The following is a 19090-nucleotide window of genomic DNA, read 5'->3' on the forward strand; positions in this document are numbered from 1 at the left end:
CCGCCCCACCCCCCCCCCCCCCCCCGTTCCTGTTGGGAACCCAGGCTTGGGAAAACTGTGACTTGCCTAAGGTCGCATAGCTGGTAAGCAGCAGAACTGTGACTCCCGGTGGGTCTTTCTGACTCTGAAGCAAGTGCTCTTACACACTTTGTTTTGCCATCTTCAGGATGTAGGGCAAGCATGTCAAACTCAAAGGCTAATGGCCACATAAACAAGGTTTAAGTTTATGTGGGCCGCAAAAAAACAAAAGCTTCGACTTTCATAGAAATGTAGGTGTATTTTTGAAAAGTATAGTATAAAAAAAAAGAACAAGAGCAATGGTAAATTAATGTTTTCTTCCTGACACTTGGCACCTCTTCTCTGCTACTATCTTTCCTATTTTGGGGGAAATCTTGTTCGCAGCGATTACTTTCAAAACTGACTCAAGGTGAATGTCAGTAATTCTGGATCTGACAGGAGATTGTAAATAACTGCTCACACCATTATATTGGCTGGGCTGCAAAAATATTCACTGTGGGCTGTGAGTTTGACATGCTTGATGTAGGCGGTGATGATTGTAATTATTACTATCAATGGAGCAGTGACTCTGTTGCTTGGTGGCTCAGTCCCAATTCCCCACCTAGAAGACTCATCGGCTGGGTTTGCAGTCATTTTTTGGTCCTTGAAAGACTTGGAACTTGCCTTCTACTCAGCGTGCCAATTCTGCCTGCCTCTCTCCTTACCCTTCCATGTCTGCTCTGCAGAGCAATATAACGGGCCTCTGTTGGGCTCAGCTCTAGCCTCTGGAAAGAACACTTGTTAGAGGGTTTTCTGTGGTTGATCACACATCAGAGCCGCTGAGACTTTCGAGACCCCGGTGAACAAGGTGCAGAAGAACGATTCGCTTCAGCAAGTTTTCCTCTCCTGGAACGAACGTGTGCCTGGCCACTTGCTAGACACTGAGATGTGGGAAGGAGTGGGCGGAGGTGGGCGGTGCGGATTATCAGCTGTGATGATTACACTCGGGTGGTGGCTGGCACTTTGAAAAATACTTTTCATATCACTTTTCTCCCCGAGCCTCAGTTTGGTCATCTATGAAGTGGATAGAATGGCAGTCATATAGTCAAGTTTCATCTTGTGAAAGGGTTGGGCTATAAGAAACACACCACTTTAGGGGAAATAACATAAAATCAGTACTGGCCTTGACAGTCGTCCATGGAATATAAAAATAAACCACCTCTCTAAAGTCCGGTGTAGGCAGTTTTTCCTCCATCCTTAAAACCGATGACTTTCTTTGGTTGGAGTCATCACGGTGCCTTCTGAGGTAATGAGTTAACGCCTAATCATACTCTATTTCTGCAGGGAAGCCTTTACTGACCTCCCTGAACAGGGAGCTTCTTTGCACCACGTACCTTTCTTTTAGGCACGAGCCACTGTAACTATTTTATTTATTTGTGGTTCTGGATTAAAGTCTGCAACCCCCTGCCACACACAGCACTGAAGGCTCTGAGTCAGGGCCCTTGGCTCTCTTGCTCTCCAGTGTCTCCTGGACACTTCACACAGAGCCTGCATGTGCTTGTATTCATTAAACATTAAAATGGATGGATGGACGGACGAGCAGACGGATGGATGCATGGATGGGTGAGAGACTCAGATGAACATTATCAAATGATCAGTCAGACGCAGAGGTCCTCAAACTTTTTAAACAGGGGGCCAGTTCACTGTCCCTCAGACATTCCACACATGCACACTGCGGGCCCGGGACGAGTCGGCTGCTAAGCAGGACAGGCAGTGGCGGCAAAAACACCCGGCAGGCCAGATAAATGTTTTCGGTGGGCCACATGTGGCCTGCGGGCCGTAGTTTGAGGACCCCTGAGTCAGAGTATTGTTGTTTTTTCCCCCAGTGATAAAACATTTAGAAACTTCCTCAAGAAAATGGTTCAAGTTGCCATTGTCTTTTAAAATGGAAAACTTATTATAGGTTTCATTTGCCCTTTAGATAACAGACACTGCAAAATGTCTTGGCTTTTTTTTTTCTTCCTCCTCTGGTGCTTAAAAAAGGTACTTTAATGAGCATTTACACCTTACGTAGGAAATGACCTTTTCTAGAATCATCTGTACAAAATGGTGAATTGGATGGTGGTATGGCTCTGCCCTTGGAAGTACAGCAGGTCCTCAAATAATGTCATTTCGTTTAATGCTGTTTCACTATCATGTTGACAAGGGGTGCGGGGGATAGACCCTGTGGGGTTTGCACATTCTCCCACATGTGCATGGGTTTTGTCCAGTTCCTCTGGTTCGCTCCCACAGCCCAGAGATGTGCACGTTGGGGAGTTGACGTGTCTGTCTTGTCGCAGTCTGAGTGTGGTGTATGTGTTCATGGCACTAGGCGTCCTGACCAGGGTTGGTTCCCTCCTTGTGTCCTGAGCCGCTAGGATTGGCTCCAGCCACCCACGACTCTGAACTGGAATAAGGTTGAAAACAGCGATCTTACTTGTTTTTATTAATCTTTCTTAAATGTATATATAGCTCACATTTATTCCAATGTTTAATATTAGAAGTGTTTTGGGTCTTTATTTAGAAGTTTGGTGATGTTTTTATGAATAGAAAGATGCCATAGGAACTCATTTTTTAAAAATCTTTTAAAATTATTTTTTATTTTTCAATAACAGTTGACATACAATATTAGTTTCTGGTATACATCCTCAGTGATTAGACATTATATAAATTACTAAGTGATCATCCCGATAAATCTCATACCCATCTGACATCATGCATAGTTATTAGAATATTATTGATTATACTAGAGGCCCGGTGCACGAAATTCGTGCACGGGTAGGATTCCCTAGGCCCGGCTGGCGATCAGGGCCAATCAGGTTCCCCGCCTCCCCACCTCCTCCTTCCCTCGCTCCCTCAGCACCCCGCCACCACTGGTCGCCCACCATATTCCACGCCTCCCCCTTGTGGTCAGTGCATGTCATAGCGAGCGATAAAACTCCGGGTCGAACTCCTAAGGGGACAATTTTCATATTAGCCTTTTATTATATAGGAGTCCCTATGCTGTACTTTACATCTCCGTGACTATTTTGTTACTACTGACTTGTACTCTGCCCCCCTTTTATTGAATTTATTGGGGTGACACTAGGTTAACAAAATGATAGAGGTTACAAGGAGCACAATTCTGCAACACATCATCTGTGCACTGTATTGTGTGTCCACCCCCACCCCCCCAGAACAGCAGCCTACTGCATAGGGGCTGGGCACAGGTCAACCCCATTAGTCTAACGTATTGGATGCCAGGATGAGAGTGGTCTTCAGCCTACAAAGAGGGAACATTTCTTCCTAATGAAAACGATTATCTTTCTCCCTGCATCCCTCCTGAGAAGAGGAGGGTTCTTAGATTAATTGCAAGTGGGTAGGTAGTAACGTATTTTATTTTTTGAGTTCTACTCCAGCCTGTTTCTTGCTCAAACACCTTCTGTGGCTCCCACCTGCCACACAGCTCAAGTGTAAGGCCCTTGGATTCTGGTCCAGACTTCCTGCCCTCATTGCTCATGATTCTTTTGTGCCCCACTCACTCCAGCCAAATCAGGACCCTTGCCATTAAATAAATATGACTCTTACTTTCTAACCTTCATTTCTTTGCCCATACTTTCTCACCAGATGGATTCCACCGTCCATTGCTAATAGTCCTGATCCTACCCATCCTTCCACGTTACTCCCAAAGACTCTGTTCCTACAAGAATTCTTCCCTGATCATTTCAGGTAGATTCTAACCTCTGGGTCTCATGATGCCCGTAGAATGTCTCTGTACAACTTTCAAGGCCCTTAGTTACAGTATGTGTGTTTTTCTGTCTCATCTGCTTGTCTCCTATGCATGATTTTTGATGAGGCCAGGAATTATTTATTTATCTTTGTCTCCCCACCATTCTTTGGCCATACCAGGTCCTCAGTTCTTCAATGACCTATTCTCATTTGTGGAATGAACGAATAAATAAATCAAAACAATCTAGCGCATGTCCTCAAAATTCATGAAAAAGTACATTTATCCAACTGTCCAAACTCTCTTGCTTAAAGTAACTTTACACCTTTGGCTAGCTTACGTCCCCCCTCCCCCGCCCCCCTACCCCTTTTGAAGTATAACCTTGAAGGCAACCTTAAGGAATGCTTTGTTGTGAGGGTGTGTGTGTGTAGGAAGGTTATTAGAATAATCTACTTAGCAGATTACCAAATGTTTGGAATTATATAGAGTCATTTAAACCTCAAAGCAAAATCATTTCAGCTCCTTTATAGGAGCAGTTGAGAGGAGGGTCCAGGGGAAGCCATCCTAAATTTGCAGCAGAATCTGGTCTGTAATATGTCCTCAGACCCGGAATGAAGCAGGCGACCGCCTCAGTTTTCCTTTCAGCTTTGCCATTTCAGAGCATATGGCTCTTTTCCCATTATCTTGAAGACACTGGCCAGCTCGGCCAGCGACGCGGACGTGCTGAGCAGCAGTTGCCGAGTCTGCAGTGCTGGGATTAGAGCGTGCACTGTAACAGGTCTTTCTTCTTGGGCAGGATACAGTTGGCTTGCTTCGCCACCTTTCTTCCCTCCCTCCAAAGGGTGCCAGGCACGCTAAGTAGTGATTAAACAAAAGATTAAAATTCCATTTTCGTGTGTGAGTGTGTGGCTGTTTGAACACTAATCACTTCTTCCAGGGGAACGTTAAGATACCAGGAGCATTTATTTAGAGGAGCCAGTCAAAATCCATTTCCAATTTATTATTTACTGCGATTTCCACATTAATTCTGCCAGCCTCCCCTACCCTTTCTCCCTCTCCTCTCTTGCCATTCTCCTTCCCCGCCCCTTTGCTTCCTATAGCAAAAGGACATCTGCAAACTGAGAAGAAGAAAAGTAGCAAAAGATGGTCCCTGAAGGAAAGTAATCACCACTTTCCTAGACAAATCTGTGAATTATAGAAACTTTAAATTACCTCCGGACTGAAATTCCAGATGTAGGGTTGTTTTTTTTGTTTTTATGATATTAAATGACCGCTATTGCATAAGAATTGCTGTCTTTGAGTAGCATTGTCCAAGCCTTTCTTGTTGCCAAAGGTCGTGTGGCATTTGTTTCTAATGTAGAATGCCATTATTAATTAGGAACACTGGATTTCCACAGGGCCATATGACCTGTTAATGAGGACACTCTAAATCCTGTTATCAGCAATAGCCAGTTGAATTGGCTCAGGTGTGAAATAGGTTGCCTCTGCAGGGCTCACAGTTTTATTACTAGATTCCCATCCCTTTCCTAGTCCCCCAAACACAGCCATCGCAAACATCGTGTCACAACCTTTCTCTGAAAAGAACGTATTAATAGTAGCAGTCCTTTATTGGGAGGGCCTGACTGTGCCAGACACCAAGCTAAATGCTTTGTGGAGATTAACTCAGTTCATCCGCCCAACAACCCGCAGATCATTCTGTTAGTTTCCCCTATTTTTAGGTCCAGGAAACTGAGGTCCATCTGCCCAGGAAGTAAAACCTAGGCTTTTCCAACTCTGGAACCAGAATGTGCTGAGTCATTAGACTACCTGTCACATTGATGAACAAGCATTCATTCATTCACTCATTCCACTGAGGGCCTAAGGTGAGCCAGGTATCAGCCTAGGAGAGCACAGTGACATGCACTTGCCTGCAAGAAGCTCACAGTCTATCTCAGGGAGAGAACAGCCAGATCTGGTTTGGTTTGGGGGGCTGACAAGCTAAGGGATTTAGGACAAGTCTGTCCTACTCTGTTAGTCTCAGATTTTGTATCTGTAAAATAAAGCAGCTGGATTTAGACAAGTGTTTTTCCACCTTTATTGTGAATCAGACTCATATGGGGAATAGGTTTAAAAACACATCATCTTGGCTTCCCATCGCCAGATACTTTGATTTAATAGGTTCAGTGTGGGGCCCAGGAATTTACATCTATAATGAGGTCTCCCAAGGGCCACCCTTTGAGAGAAACTGATCTGGCTATAAACTCCGTGCCTACGTGAAATCTGTGTTGTCTTGCCTGTGCTCCCAGTGCCTAGCACAGTGCCTGGTACTGAGTGGTTCTCAGTAAACATTTGGTGATAGTGTGGATGATCTATGAGTTTTCCACGGATGAACTCTTAAACCACCTGAAAATTCTTAAGGTGAAGAAAACTCTTTGTAAATGTCCTAGAGAAATATAGTAGCTTTCTGTTCACGCTTTGCAAGTAAAAAGGGTGGATCGTTCCACTACTGACATATTTAAAAGAAGAAAAAAAAAAACCACCTGAAATCTTTATTAAGATTTGTGGACAGGGCCCTTTGGACTCTGAATGCTCTGTTTTCTCCTACCAACAGCTCAGAAATATTATTGGAATATTTTAAACCCATATAATAAAATTTGAGTCCTATATCAAGGTGATTTGGTGAGAACATGTCAATTTAGTTTCTTAAAACCCTACAAGAGTTGCTATCCACATTCCGTGTGTAAATTCTGAAAGTGCTCAAGAGATACGGTTTGTGATGTTTCTCAGTTCATCTAAAAGTGTCCTTTGGGCAGGTAGTGCCATCTCCATTTTCCAGGTAGGAAAATCGAGGTGCCCGTGACTCCTGTAGCTTGTCCAAGGTCATATTGCAAGGGTTCTCTCCACTGAAAACTAGCCCTGGAGTCCAGACTCTTCTCCTCTTGTCTGCCGGTGTGGCCTTGGGTAAGGAGTATGGCTTCTTTGGGCCTTAGTTCCCCCATCCTCAAGATGAGGAAGGAAGGGCTAATTGTCTCTGAGCAGCTGCTTAGCTAGCATATTAGAGGACTACTATTGCATGTTTAGACATGCAGAACCCCCCTGTGTCAGCAAGCTCTAAGGTCTCTTACTTTAGGGATGATGGGAGGACTCATGATACCACCTAAGCAGCACAGATCTTCTCTGCAGATCATCCCAGAAGGACATACATCTTTAAGGCAAAGACACTGGAGACGGTGGAAGCCGTGGGTGTTAAACTTCTAGAATTTGGGGACCTTAATTCTCTACCCTGTCAGTTCAGCAATTCACTGCTCATCCTGAGAACAAGATTTAAGGAGTTTGCTTCTGTGAGGTCGCAACTGTGAGATTCAACCCCGTGTCCCATTCCCAGCCGTGTGGGAAGACTTTCACACAAGAGGATACGGAGGAAACTGTGCCCTTCATGGAACCTTAGACTCTTAAAATGTCCTTTAAAGGTCACGTAAGTGTGCTTCATGGGCCAGCACCATCAGCATCACCAGCGAGCTTGTTAGAAATGCAGAATCGCAGGCCCCACCCAGACCTCCGGAAACAGATCCTGCATTGAACAAGATCCCCACGGGATTCTGCTGCACATACAATGTGAGCAGCACTAGCCTAACCAGCCCTTGATCTCCTCCTTCACGCCCTGAGGAACAGTTGAACAGCCTGTTCCTGGCCTCTTCTAACATCTTCCAAATGGTCCTGTTTCATCCTAGTACTGATCCAACCCTTGGAATTTCTTCTCTATCCTAAACCAGCCCCTCAGTCATTCCATAACTTCTGCTATTAGCTCCAGGTGGTGCGAGTGCTGCTGTGCCAGAGACCACACTTTGAGAATCACTTCGAATTGGTATCTTCTGTTAAGGCTTTTGCAGAGCCTCTTGGGTTCCCCCAGTGATCTAAAGTAACCAACTGAAGTTCCAATCTTTGGGTAGCAGAAAGTGGAAAAGGCCTTGGGAAGGAGGGCTGGAGAAAAATTGCTAAATAGCTCACGATCGATCAGTTGTGACATTGAGACATATTTATTTGGGCAGGTCCCTGACCCACCCCAAGGCTCAGTTTCCCTGTCTGCGAAACATGGAGGTGGCCCTAGCTTAGTTTCCAAGTATATTTGTTCACTTGTCTGGAGATTTGGTTGTCAAGTTTGTTTTTAGCAGAGGACCATTTTAAAATGAAATCCCACCCGGATCCTGAGTACGGAAAACAGAGAGATGCGTTGCTGGTCTGATTGGTCTGACTGACGGAGGGTCACGCTCCTGCTCTCAGCCCCTTCTCCCCCAGGCAGCACTGAGGCATTCAGATGTAGCTCTGCACAGTTGAAATGCACCGAAGGCTGGACTTCCAGCTCAGCCTCTGTGGTATCTGTGAACCCCAAGAACTGTTGGCGGGCTCGTGGCCTGTTTTCTTTTCTTTCCGTCCCTGACCAAGACATCTGGCACGCCAGCTTTCAGAATTTTCTTCTTGCAACTCAGAGAGGCCCGTAGGAGGGACTACAATGGATTGTTATTATCATTAAAGCTGTTGTAAGGATATTACACTGTTGTAGAAAACCTGCTAACTCAAGAATCAGCCAGGGACTTAATAAACAGGCATGTGGACTGTTTTATCCCGGTGGCTTCTTTCTACGGCTGACGTTCCGGCACACCACACATTCAGGGCCTTTGTAGTTAATTACATAGGAAATAGGACTATTGGATTCTGCGTGTCACAGTGGCAAGGACTGTCGTGCGGGAATTTTAACGGGCAAGGTGATGTGGAAAGCCAATCTCATCCAAGGGAACACGGAAATTACCTAAGCAGTGTTACCTTGGGAAGGTCTGAGTCTTTAGACTTCTCCATGGGCTTGGGAAAGCATCTGGCACCTTCAGGTGACCCCAGGCACTGGCATGCAGCCTCGTTTAATTAGGGGAACCGATTCTAATGGGCCCAGAGCAGTGGTCAGCAAACTGCGGCTTGCGAGCCACACGCGGCTCTTTGGCTCCTTGAGTGTGGCTCTTCCACAAAATACCGACTTCTGCGCATGGGCCACGAAGTTTCAGTCACTCTGTACATGCGCGCCCACACGTGGTATTTTGTGGAAGAGCCACACTCAAGGGCCAAAGAGCCGCAGTTTGCCTACCACTGGCCCAGAGGATGGGCTCATCTTCCCAGACGAATAATAAACAGCTTCAGAGCCAGGCCCGTGGGAGCTGCTCTCTGGGGGCTGTTGCATCGTCCTGTTTCCTTTCAGCATTCAACTTGTTTGTTCATACATTCCACACAGTCGCCCAATGTTCACTCTCCTTGTGACTTTAGAAATGAGCACGGCCAGGCCTAGTTCTGTGACTCTACCACCCCTGGGAGTCTGTGCCCTGACCGTTTGCCCTGCCTGCTCCTCATTTCTGCCTCTGACGCTCAGCCCAAACGCCTTCATGTCACGAAACCTTCTCCAGTTCTCCCAGGTGGAGGTGAACTCCTGTAGCACTTTCTGCAGGCCTGTCATCTGAGGGCCTCCTGCCCTGCCCCATCCCTGAGGTAGCCACCAGCCACCTGTGGCTGTGGAGCACTTGCAAGGGGCCTGAGTCGAGATGAACACGAGTGTAAAATACACACTGGATTGTGAAGACTTAGTACAAAACAAAAACAAAAGTAAAGTATCTCAATGAATTTTTTACATTGCGTGGTAAAATATTTTACATAGAGTATATTGGAGTAAATAAGATATAGTATCAAAACTAACTTCCCCTGTTTCTTTTTCTTCCCAATATAAATACTAGAAAATGTAAAGTTGCAAATGTGGCTCACATTTGGGCTCATGTTGTTATATTTCTCTTGGCAGCGCCACACGTACTGCTTTTTCTCAAGTGAAAGGAATGTTTGTCCATCTGAGTTTTTCTCATGCTGGTTTCTGACTTCTAAGGGGGTGGACACTGTGCCTCTCATCGTCCTGACTTTGTGTACCTGGGTGGCACTAACAGAGGTATACCAAGGGGGTTAATAAATGAACAGTTGATAGACATTCAATCAATACCAAAAGCTCCCTTGGGCAGTGTAATTTCTGGGTCTCTGTTATTAAACTTATTTTCCCCTTTTCTTTTTCACAGTTTCTGTCTTTTTCTTTTTTGAAGGGATCACACAATCAGCAAAAGAAGATACTTTTCTTGGGAGATGGACAAAAGCTGAAGGACTGGCATGACAAAGAAGCCATCAGAAGGGATGCTCAGCGTGTAGGTACGGAGAGAGGTACCGTCCACGGGTAGGCCTGTGGAGAGGGTATGCATGTGAGCTTACGTGTGTGTGTGTGTGTGTGTGTGTGTGTGTGTGTGTGTGTTTAATGGGGTGTCTGGACCTCCTGTCAGCTCCTCTCCATCTGCCAGCCTCCACCCTCCCTTCCCCTGATTCTGGAATCCTCTCTTCACCTGTGAGCTGGCCCAGTCCTTTCTCCACTCACATCACCAGATCCACTGCTTTCAGGAATTTGCCTTGCCACTTTTATTGGGTGATAAAAAATGTCTCCCCCTTATGAGATGTTTTACCACTAAAATGAGGAGCAGTAATAATAAGAGCCAACATTTATGAATATTTATAATGAGCACGGCTCACGCCCCATACGGCACATTTTCTCGGTGAATCCCACATCAACCTTTATGGCCCATTGGATGAACAGGGACCTGTAGTTCAGAGAGGTGGAGTCATCTGCCCACCGGCACACAGTGAGAAAGAGGCAGGCTTGGAATTTGAACCCAGGTCTGGAGGACAGAATTGACCCCTACCAGCCGTACAGCCACGAGGCTGAATGAATTTATTGGGCTTCACCTAACATTTTCTTTGGCTAATTCGTCTTTGGAGCAGTTTCTGTTACCGCTGGGGAGTTGGGAAGGGAAGTTATGTGGAGGTTGTTTGTAGAGAGCCTAGACGAGGAGCCAGGAGGGCAGCTCTGACACCCCTGTCAGCCATGTGACCATCAGGAAAATTCCATCATCCTTGAGCTCAGTTCCCCCATGTGTCCCTGGAGCTCATGCTTCCTGCTTCGACAGTCTCAGGGTATTGGTACAAAGTAGCTTTACACTGGAAAACACTGTAGAAATATAAGTGATTGGTATTTTATTCATTTTTATCTCAGTTAAAGGCACCCACTATTGATTTTTTTTTTAAAGTACATTATGACAAAACCAGATTACAACAGGCTTTGAATAGAGCTGAAATGATAACTGAAATTCAGGGAAATCTAAAGACGCCTCATGCATTTTTCCGTGTGCCAGTAATTTAGAATGAAGTTAGGGTGGGGGAGGGCTGCTTAAATTAAAAAAGGAGACATCTGAAAGGAGCCGATTTTCCAGACAATTTTACCAGAGTTATTAGCACACCGGCCTAACTAGCAAGAAAGGAGTAAGCCCTGGAGAAATTATTCAGAATAACAATGACCAGTGCTAACGGTACCAGGCACCTTGCCCTGCATTACCTCCTTAATCATCACATTGAACCTTCTTATCCCAATTAATACAAAGGCGACAACCAAGACACAGACAGGCAAAAGGCACGCCCAGGGTGACAGGGCTGGACTACAGCTTCCACCCTGCCCGCTCCAGGGCCTAAATATGAGTGCTCCCCATCCTGCCTTCCTGAGGCTCCTGCCCCAAGAGAGCTGCTTCTGCTGCATCTGAGTCCCTTGTGGAACCCATCCCGGTCACTGGCCCACTGTGTTTTACCTGGAGCATCATACAGACAGGGGAGTAGCCACAGTCCTTGGGCTCCGCCTCTTAGCTTGCACCTCCCCATCAAGCTCATGTTGTCCACATTCACTTTACAAACTGCATGGGACGATGCTCAGAGCATAAGCACCAGAAGATGAGGTCCTGTCTGACCAGCAGATCTTACTGCCATTCCTTCAGGACCCTTGGCAATGTCGGATTCTTGGGCTGTTCCTGCAGGCTCGGTGTGGACATTCCACTTCCATCCGCATCCTGGGAACCCTGAGGACAATTTCCTGGAGCATCAGGAGCGCTTTCCCCAGCTGGATTGTGCAGAGAAAAGAAAGAATCGCAGTTTATCCAACCAAGTCTGCGGCTCACATCAATACTTCCCAAGCAGTTCTGCCCGAGCCTGGGCCGACCTTAATTTGTTTGCTGGCTTTAAAAAACTCAAAGCGTCTTGTATCGTTTGTGGCAGTTTTGACTTACATATAAAGTTTGCCCTGCCTGGAGAATAACCATAACATTTCCTCACATTTATATAGTGTTTTATAGTTTACAAAAAGCTCTCACCTACTCAGCATCTATTGGACTCTTACCAGGCTGTGGGTACCAGAGCCAGTCAGCTGCGGTCAGAGAGGTGGTGTGACTGACCCAGGATTGATCAGCTCATATGTGGACCTGGTCTTCCTCTGGGCGATTAGACCCTCCTGATCAGGGATATTTGGGGCTCCTGGCAGAGTGGAGGGACCATGGGCTTTGGAACCCACAGACCTGGTTTATAGCCTTTCTGGTCCTCGTTTATCCATCAATAGGCTGAGGGCTCTCATGTTCACCACATGCTTCCTGTGGAGATTACATGAGGACAAGCTCTATTAAGTGTGTGACTCGGCCATGACTGAATGCTCACTCCCCTCCCCTCTGTACACTTCCCCCTGCAAAATCTGCACGGACACTGTATCCAGCATCCGATTTCATCTTTGTGGTTGAATCATATTCTTCCTCCTTCTTTCCCGCGCCATTCAATTAGCAACATTGACTTTGCTCTTTGCTCCCAGGAAATGGAGAACAAGGAAGACCGTACCCCATGACAGACGCTGAGAGAGTGGATCAGGCGTACCGAGAAAATGGATTTAACATCTACGTCAGCGATAAGATCTCCCTGAATCGCTCTCTCCCTGATATTCGGCACCCGAAGTAAGTGTAACGTCTCTTATCCGCTGGGATGGAAGGAGTTTGCCCTCGGCTCTTGTTGAGAATTAAAGAAGCAGGTACACGAAGCGCTGCTGGAGGAGTCTCCCTCCTGTTACACTGGGCTTTGTGGGAAGGTTCGTGTGGTCGATGCTTCTAGAATGTAGAGCAGCTGTGGCAGAGGGATGATGATGTCTCCCTAAAAGAGCCGGTCACCTTTCTGTGTTCAGATGGTGGGAACAGGGAACCTCTGCATTTCCTTTGGACTCTGGCCCATGGGGAAGTTCAGACTTCAACTTAGAAGACAATTGCAATGACAGTTTCAGCCTTTACTCTCCACTTTCTGTGTGTGGTGTTTCTTATTTTTAATCTTTACTTTAGCTCTCCTGTGTATATTTATGTCTTGTTAAAAGCTACCGCAAATCATTTGAGAGGGAACATATGTAATGATTATAAAGGTAACTGTGGCTCCCAGCCGGCATGGCTCAGTGGTTGAGCATCAACCTAAGAACCAGGAAATCACAGTTCGATTCCCGGTCAGGACACATGCCTGGATTGTAGGCTTGATCCCCGGTGTGGGGCGTGCAGGAGGCAGCCGATCGATGATTCTCTCTCATCATTGATGTTTCTGTCTCTCCTCCCTTCCTCACTGACTGGGAACAAAACTGTAACCTCCTGGTTCTTAGGTCGATGCTCAACCACTGAGCCTCACCGGGCTGGGCTTAAAGTCATAATTCATATAAGGCCACAAGGTGAATAAGGACTGAGCCAGGTATTGGGCTCCAGTCCACCCAAAACTGTCCTCTAGACTGGAAGCCATCTGCCTCCCGGGCATTTTCAGTAGGGTTACTGTGGTGGTCGTGTGATTTTCTAGTAGAGCTATTGTCCTGAAACTGGTGTGCATTAGTCGTCTGGAGGGCTGTTAGAACACAGAATATTGAGCTTCACTCCTGTAATTCCTGAATCGTTAGATTTGGGTTGAGGCCTAAGAGCTGGCATTACAAATAAGTGCCCACAGGATGCGCATGCAGCAGAGTTGGGTCCACACTGTGGGGACCACTGCAAGTAGATTTCACGCTGGCTTCTCCACGAAGATAGTTCTGAGTAGCACTGGAGCATAAAGGGTTCTGTTCAGGGACTAAAACGTAGAGCCCAGGAAAAGATAACGGCTAACACTTAAAGGTTCTTACTGTATGCCAGGCATCATTCTAAGCCAGTGGCTCCCAAAGCAGTGACTCCAGCATTACCTGGGAGCTTGTCCAAATGCAGATTTTCAAATCCTAGCCCAGATCGACTGAATCCAAAGCTCTGGGGTGGGGCCCAGCACTCTGTGCTTTAACAAGCCTTCCAGATGATGCTGAGGCACACTTCAGGTTTAAAGCTGTGTTCTGGGCACTTTCAGTGCATCAACTCGGCCAAACTTTCCAAAAACTCAACGAGATAGGTACCTTTATTGTCCCCATTTTACAGATGGGGAATGGAGGTACAAAAAGGTTAAATAACTTGCCTAAAATGACACAGCAGGTAAGAGCTGGTGCCAGAATTTGTATGCGGAAATCCTGACTCTGGAATCTGTGTTCTTAATCACCGAGCTATAACGTCTCTCCACCTGTCAGAGCTCAATTGGTAGAATGCAATAATCAAGAATTAATCTTGGTAGCATGTTCGGCTACTCACAAAATGCTTTCAGCCCCATTACATCCGCCAGTTCCTGCAACAGTGAGTTGGCCGTACTATTATCTCCACTTGGCAGGTGAGGAAACAAAGTGCGCGCTTGCCCAGGATGGGGCCCTTTTTGTAAGGATTCCTCGTAGGGAGGGGAGGAAACGGGGGACCTCCGGTGCTCCCCTGTGTGGTTTGCAATTTGTTTCATGGTCTTCAATGTCAAGCCTGAGAATTTTTTCATCCAAGTCTGAGAATATAGCTCAGATATTGCTAATATGTCTGGATTCAGAACTGTGACCTGACTCTGAGGGTCAGAAACTCAATTTATGAGTTTAGCCCCTTGCAGAGTTTAGAATTCTGCACTAACATCATCTGTCCGGCTCTGGGAAAGAAGTTCATCTGGGAGGTTTATTCCCTCGCCTCAGCTGTTCCGTGGTACTATGGGCTCTCAACTCTGGCTGTGCCTGGGGTGTTTTTGAAAATATACAAAGGCCAGGACACCACTCTAAGCCACTGGGCTCTCAATCTCTGGGGATACAGCCTGCGTCTGTATTTTCTAAAATCTTTAAAAGCAATTCTTACGTGTAACCAGGGCTGAGAACTGGTACAAAGTAGAAACATTTTCAGAATGAGAGAGAGAAGCTGAGTGTGGTCACAGCTTTCATCCAGCCATTCATTCATCTGTTCACCCAGTAAATACAGAGTGGGGCAAACGTCGGTTTACAGTTGCTCGTGTGGAAAATAACACAGTAATTAATAATACAACAATAAACTGTGTTTCACGTACTCACCACTGTAAACCTACTTTTGCCCCATCCTGTATATACTTAATGGTCTTCTGTGTGCCAGGCCCTGTGCTTGACACCAAAAACGAAGTGCTAAATGAGCCCTTATTACTGCTTTGTGCAAGGCGTGGGACAGGGGCATACGGAGCTCATTGCGCCACGGTGAGAAGACCAGTAACTGGTAGGCAGAGAGTGCTTGGAACCTCAGGGGGCTCCCCCACCGGGCTTTGCGGAACGGGGAGAAACATTACAGGTAGAGAACTGCCTGGGCAAGACAGTACGCGTTCTTCAGCTCACGAATTACAAGGCTGAGTCTTCCCTGTTAGAAGTGGAGCCAGGATGAGGATCCAGCCCTTTGTCCCCCAGCGCAGTGCTCTTTCCTGACAGCTGAGAAAGAGAGACAGCTTCCTAACCTAGAGCTCCGCGGTCTGAAGAGAGAATTCAGGGGAGTCTATAAACAGAGGAGAAAAACATGGCTTTCTTTTTTCATTGACCTCTAACTGAAATGTGGTGCTCCCTTCCGTTATGACTGCAGGCAACACAGCACCTGCGATGCCGTCACCACAAGAAATCATGTAACTTTCTCATCACTTGACAGATAGACCTGAAAGGTGGTGGGCACCCATCACTACTTTGAAAGGAAGGTAGTTTCTAGAACTGCACCAGATCTTGTGGTTTCCTGTGTTCCTCAAGAAGCACATTTATTACTGTAGTTTACATTTTTTATTATTTTGATAACTGTATTTCAGTCTAATTGGTTTCCTTTGCAGTCCTATATAGTTTATTTTATGAATTATAAGCATTGCTCTCAGAAGTGTCCATACGTATTACCAGCCTGGCAGAGGGTCCAGGACAGAAGTACGGCGAAGACCCTTGTTCTGGGTGGATGGGAACTGAGCTGCAACATGCCACAGGCTCCTCGGTTACCAGCCACCCACCCAGCCAGCATCCACGTTACAGCAAAAGATGTCGCTAAACCCAGTGCTCCTGAAACCCCCCTTTTTCAGAATCCCCAGTTGTGGAAGCTGACTTTTCAGAAATGGGTTGACAGATGTCTTGAAGAGCTTTTCTTTTTTTCTGGGGGAGGGGAGGGGACGGACTTTCCTGCTCTGTGACAGCAGAAATGTGTGAATAAATGAAAGCAGTTGGGCTGCTCATTCCCTCTGGTTTCTTTTCACTTAAACAACTTTCCCAGCAGGAGCTGGAGTTTATGTTTGCCTTTTATTCCTTCGAATTGAATTTTGGCAGCAGCATGTCAAGAACAGGGTCAAGGGGCTGTTTGTTTGTGCCAGCTGCACTGGCTTTCCCCAGAAGCCACACGGGAGAACGTGCCGCCATGGAGAATGGAAACTAGAAAGTTCGGCCTGTCTTGCTGGGCTTGAATGTGGGAGGCGGCCAGCTGGCTCTGAGCAGACCTGCCCTCTGCACCCCCTGCCCAGGGAGCAGAACAGAGGCTGGCTGGTGGGCTGGCCCACTTTCCCTGCTCCAGGGGGCTCTGTGGGCTGCTTGACAGCCACACATGGAGGCCCCTCAGGCACAGAGCTGATGGCAGTGGAGCCCCAGCTGCTAAAGTGACCCAGGCCTGAAGGTTCCTAAGCAGAGCCCTCTGTTGAGTGATCAGTTTCTCCCATGTGAAGACTGTCCACAGTGGGAATGAAAACAGCCTACAATCCTGACTACTTTCTCCAAATCCAGTCCATGGGTGTAGCTTCCAGAAATGAATGAATCTGAATGGAATCTGTTGCAATAAAAGGCCCAGGTCTACCAGATTCCTAGTTCCATGCTCCCTTTTGCTTTATTCCTTTCTGTTAAATTAACATGGTTAATTTATGGTGCATGCTGAATTTCCTGAAAAGAACTTATAAGTTCATCCTATATAATAAAAGGTTAATATGCAAATCAACTGAACTGCAGAACAGCCGGTCATTACGATGCCCACTGACCACCAGGGGGCAGATGCTCAACACAGGAGCTACCCCCGGTGGTCAGTGCACTCCCACAGGGGGAGCGCCGCTCAGCCAGAAGTCAGGCTCACGGCTGGCAAGTGCAGCAGCGGTGGCAGGAGCCGATCCCGCCTCCGTGGCAGCACTAAATATGTCTGATTGGGCCTAAGCCACCAGTCAGACATTCCCCAAGAGCTCCCAGATTGCGAGGGAGCACAGGCTGGGCTGAGGAGACCCCCTCCCCCGAGTGCACAAATTTTGTCCACTGGGCCTCTAGTATTACTATAATAGGCTATTGAGCACCTTTACATCCCCAACAGTTTACAAAAGCAACAATGGAAGGAGTTATAGCCTAAGTTTGATAAAACTTAGTGTATTAAATATATACTCTGGCTGGGGGCGGGGGGTAGTGCATTAAATATATACTCTGGTTGGCGGGGGGGATGATAATGTGAAAGCACAGGAAATTAAAGCCAACCACATTTTTAGTGAATGTACACATAGACATTAAAAATGCTCTTTTCGGGCCAAGCTGGAGTAACAGGGACCAGATTTACTCTCCTGCCTAAAACAACTGAAAAGAATTTTAAAAAGACACTGGACACCAGGAAGTGAAGGACAGTAATCCTAAAGGGACGGGAAACAAACGAGGAGAGCGATAAATTGTCTGAGCTTATTGCCTCGAGAGAGTTTTCAAGCCACGATGCAGGGAGGGGGCGCCCAGGTAGAGCCCCGAGGACTTCCTGAGTTCATCTGATGTTGCTGAGAGTCCAGGGAGACCAAAGAGGCAAAGCGCTCACAGGACAGCACACTGAAGAGGAGAGGAGAGAGCTGCACGGAGACTGAGCTACAGAGGTTCCCTGCGTACTCAGCAGATTACTGATGAACTCCTTCCTGTACAAAAGCTACCGAAGGCTGAGAAAGGGATCGTCCAAGAGGATTACAGGCAGCAGTGCCTCGCTCTCATGCAGAGCCAAGAATAGTGCTTCTTCCCATCTCTCAGACTAGGAAACCTTGTCATTTGTAAAAGAAAAAAAGCATAAATTATGACCCAGAAGGATCACAGCTAAGTTCAACAACTTAGATGAAATGGCAAATTCCTTGAGAGACACAAACTAGCACAGCTTACTCAAGAAGAAATGATTAACTTGAATAGCCCTGCGTCCAGCAAATTGATATTGTAGTTAAGAACCTTCTCACAAAGATGGGCTCACTGGTGGGTTCTACCAAAAATTTGAGAAATAACACGCATTCTGTACACTCTTCCAGAAAATTAAAGAGGATGCCCTGTGGCCATCATGCTTGGCTTACAGAGCCCAGAAGCCCGGAGGAGAGCAATGAGAAGCAGGGCTGGGGACATGTCTGGGGTGGTCATGGTGGGGTTTATCTCTACCAATGTGAGTAAGATGGGAGCCTCTGAGCAGAGAGCAACATAATTTGATTTTCATTTTCAAAGAATCACTTTGTTTGCTGTGTTAAGTGTAGGCTGACTGTAGGCGGCCAAGGGTGAGGGCAGGGGAGGAGTTAAGGAGTGTATTACAGCAATGCCGGTGCCTCAGACCTTGGCGGGGTGGGGCCGGGGGGAAGACAGCAGAGAGATACATGCTGAAGAAGGACATGCCGAGGTTTCTTTTCAGACAATGTGGCTATGAGGAAACAGAGAACAGTCAAGGATAACACCAAGGTTTTTGGTCAGAACCACTGGGAGAAGGAGTTGCCATTTACAGGAAGGAAGTCTTTGGGAAGAGTAGGTTTGGGGCAAATCAAGATTTTGCTTTCAAAGTTTAAGACGTTATTAAACATCCAAATGACGATGTCAAGTAGGCAGTTGAATGAATGATGCCATTTGTGTTGTGAAAAATGGAAATGGTGACAGGATCCTTTGCTGAGTTGCTGTGTTTTTATTGTGGTTTTAATTAACTTGCTTTCCTAGAAATGCCTGAGGCACACAGATAGTAAATCTAAAAAAGCCCCAGGATCAGCTGTGGTCTGTGGTGTGGCCTGTAACATTTGTGTGCCATGTTCAGGTCACAGTGAGGGCGGGGCCTGCCATCTGCGTGGAGATGAATGACGAGTCTCCACCCAGATCCCCCACCCCTC

General features: G+C 46.6%; 1 protein-coding gene across 1 annotated transcript in view; it reads left to right on the top strand.

Annotated features, from left to right (window-relative positions):
* Window positions 1–19090, top strand: part of GALNT10 (polypeptide N-acetylgalactosaminyltransferase 10) — a gene marked incomplete at its 5' end in the record, with an annotated part of 164698 nt that overhangs the window by 70112 nt on the left and 75496 nt on the right. Inside the window, 2 exon segments of the mRNA XM_006766346.1 lie at window positions 9844–9946; window positions 12465–12603. Coding sequence (XP_006766409.1) covers window positions 9844–9946; window positions 12465–12603 — 242 coding nt within the window.

The sequence above is a fragment of the Myotis davidii genome, unplaced genomic scaffold, assembly GCF_000327345.1.
Source record: "Myotis davidii unplaced genomic scaffold, ASM32734v1 scaffold18, whole genome shotgun sequence".
NCBI lineage: Eukaryota > Metazoa > Chordata > Mammalia > Chiroptera > Vespertilionidae > Myotis > Myotis davidii.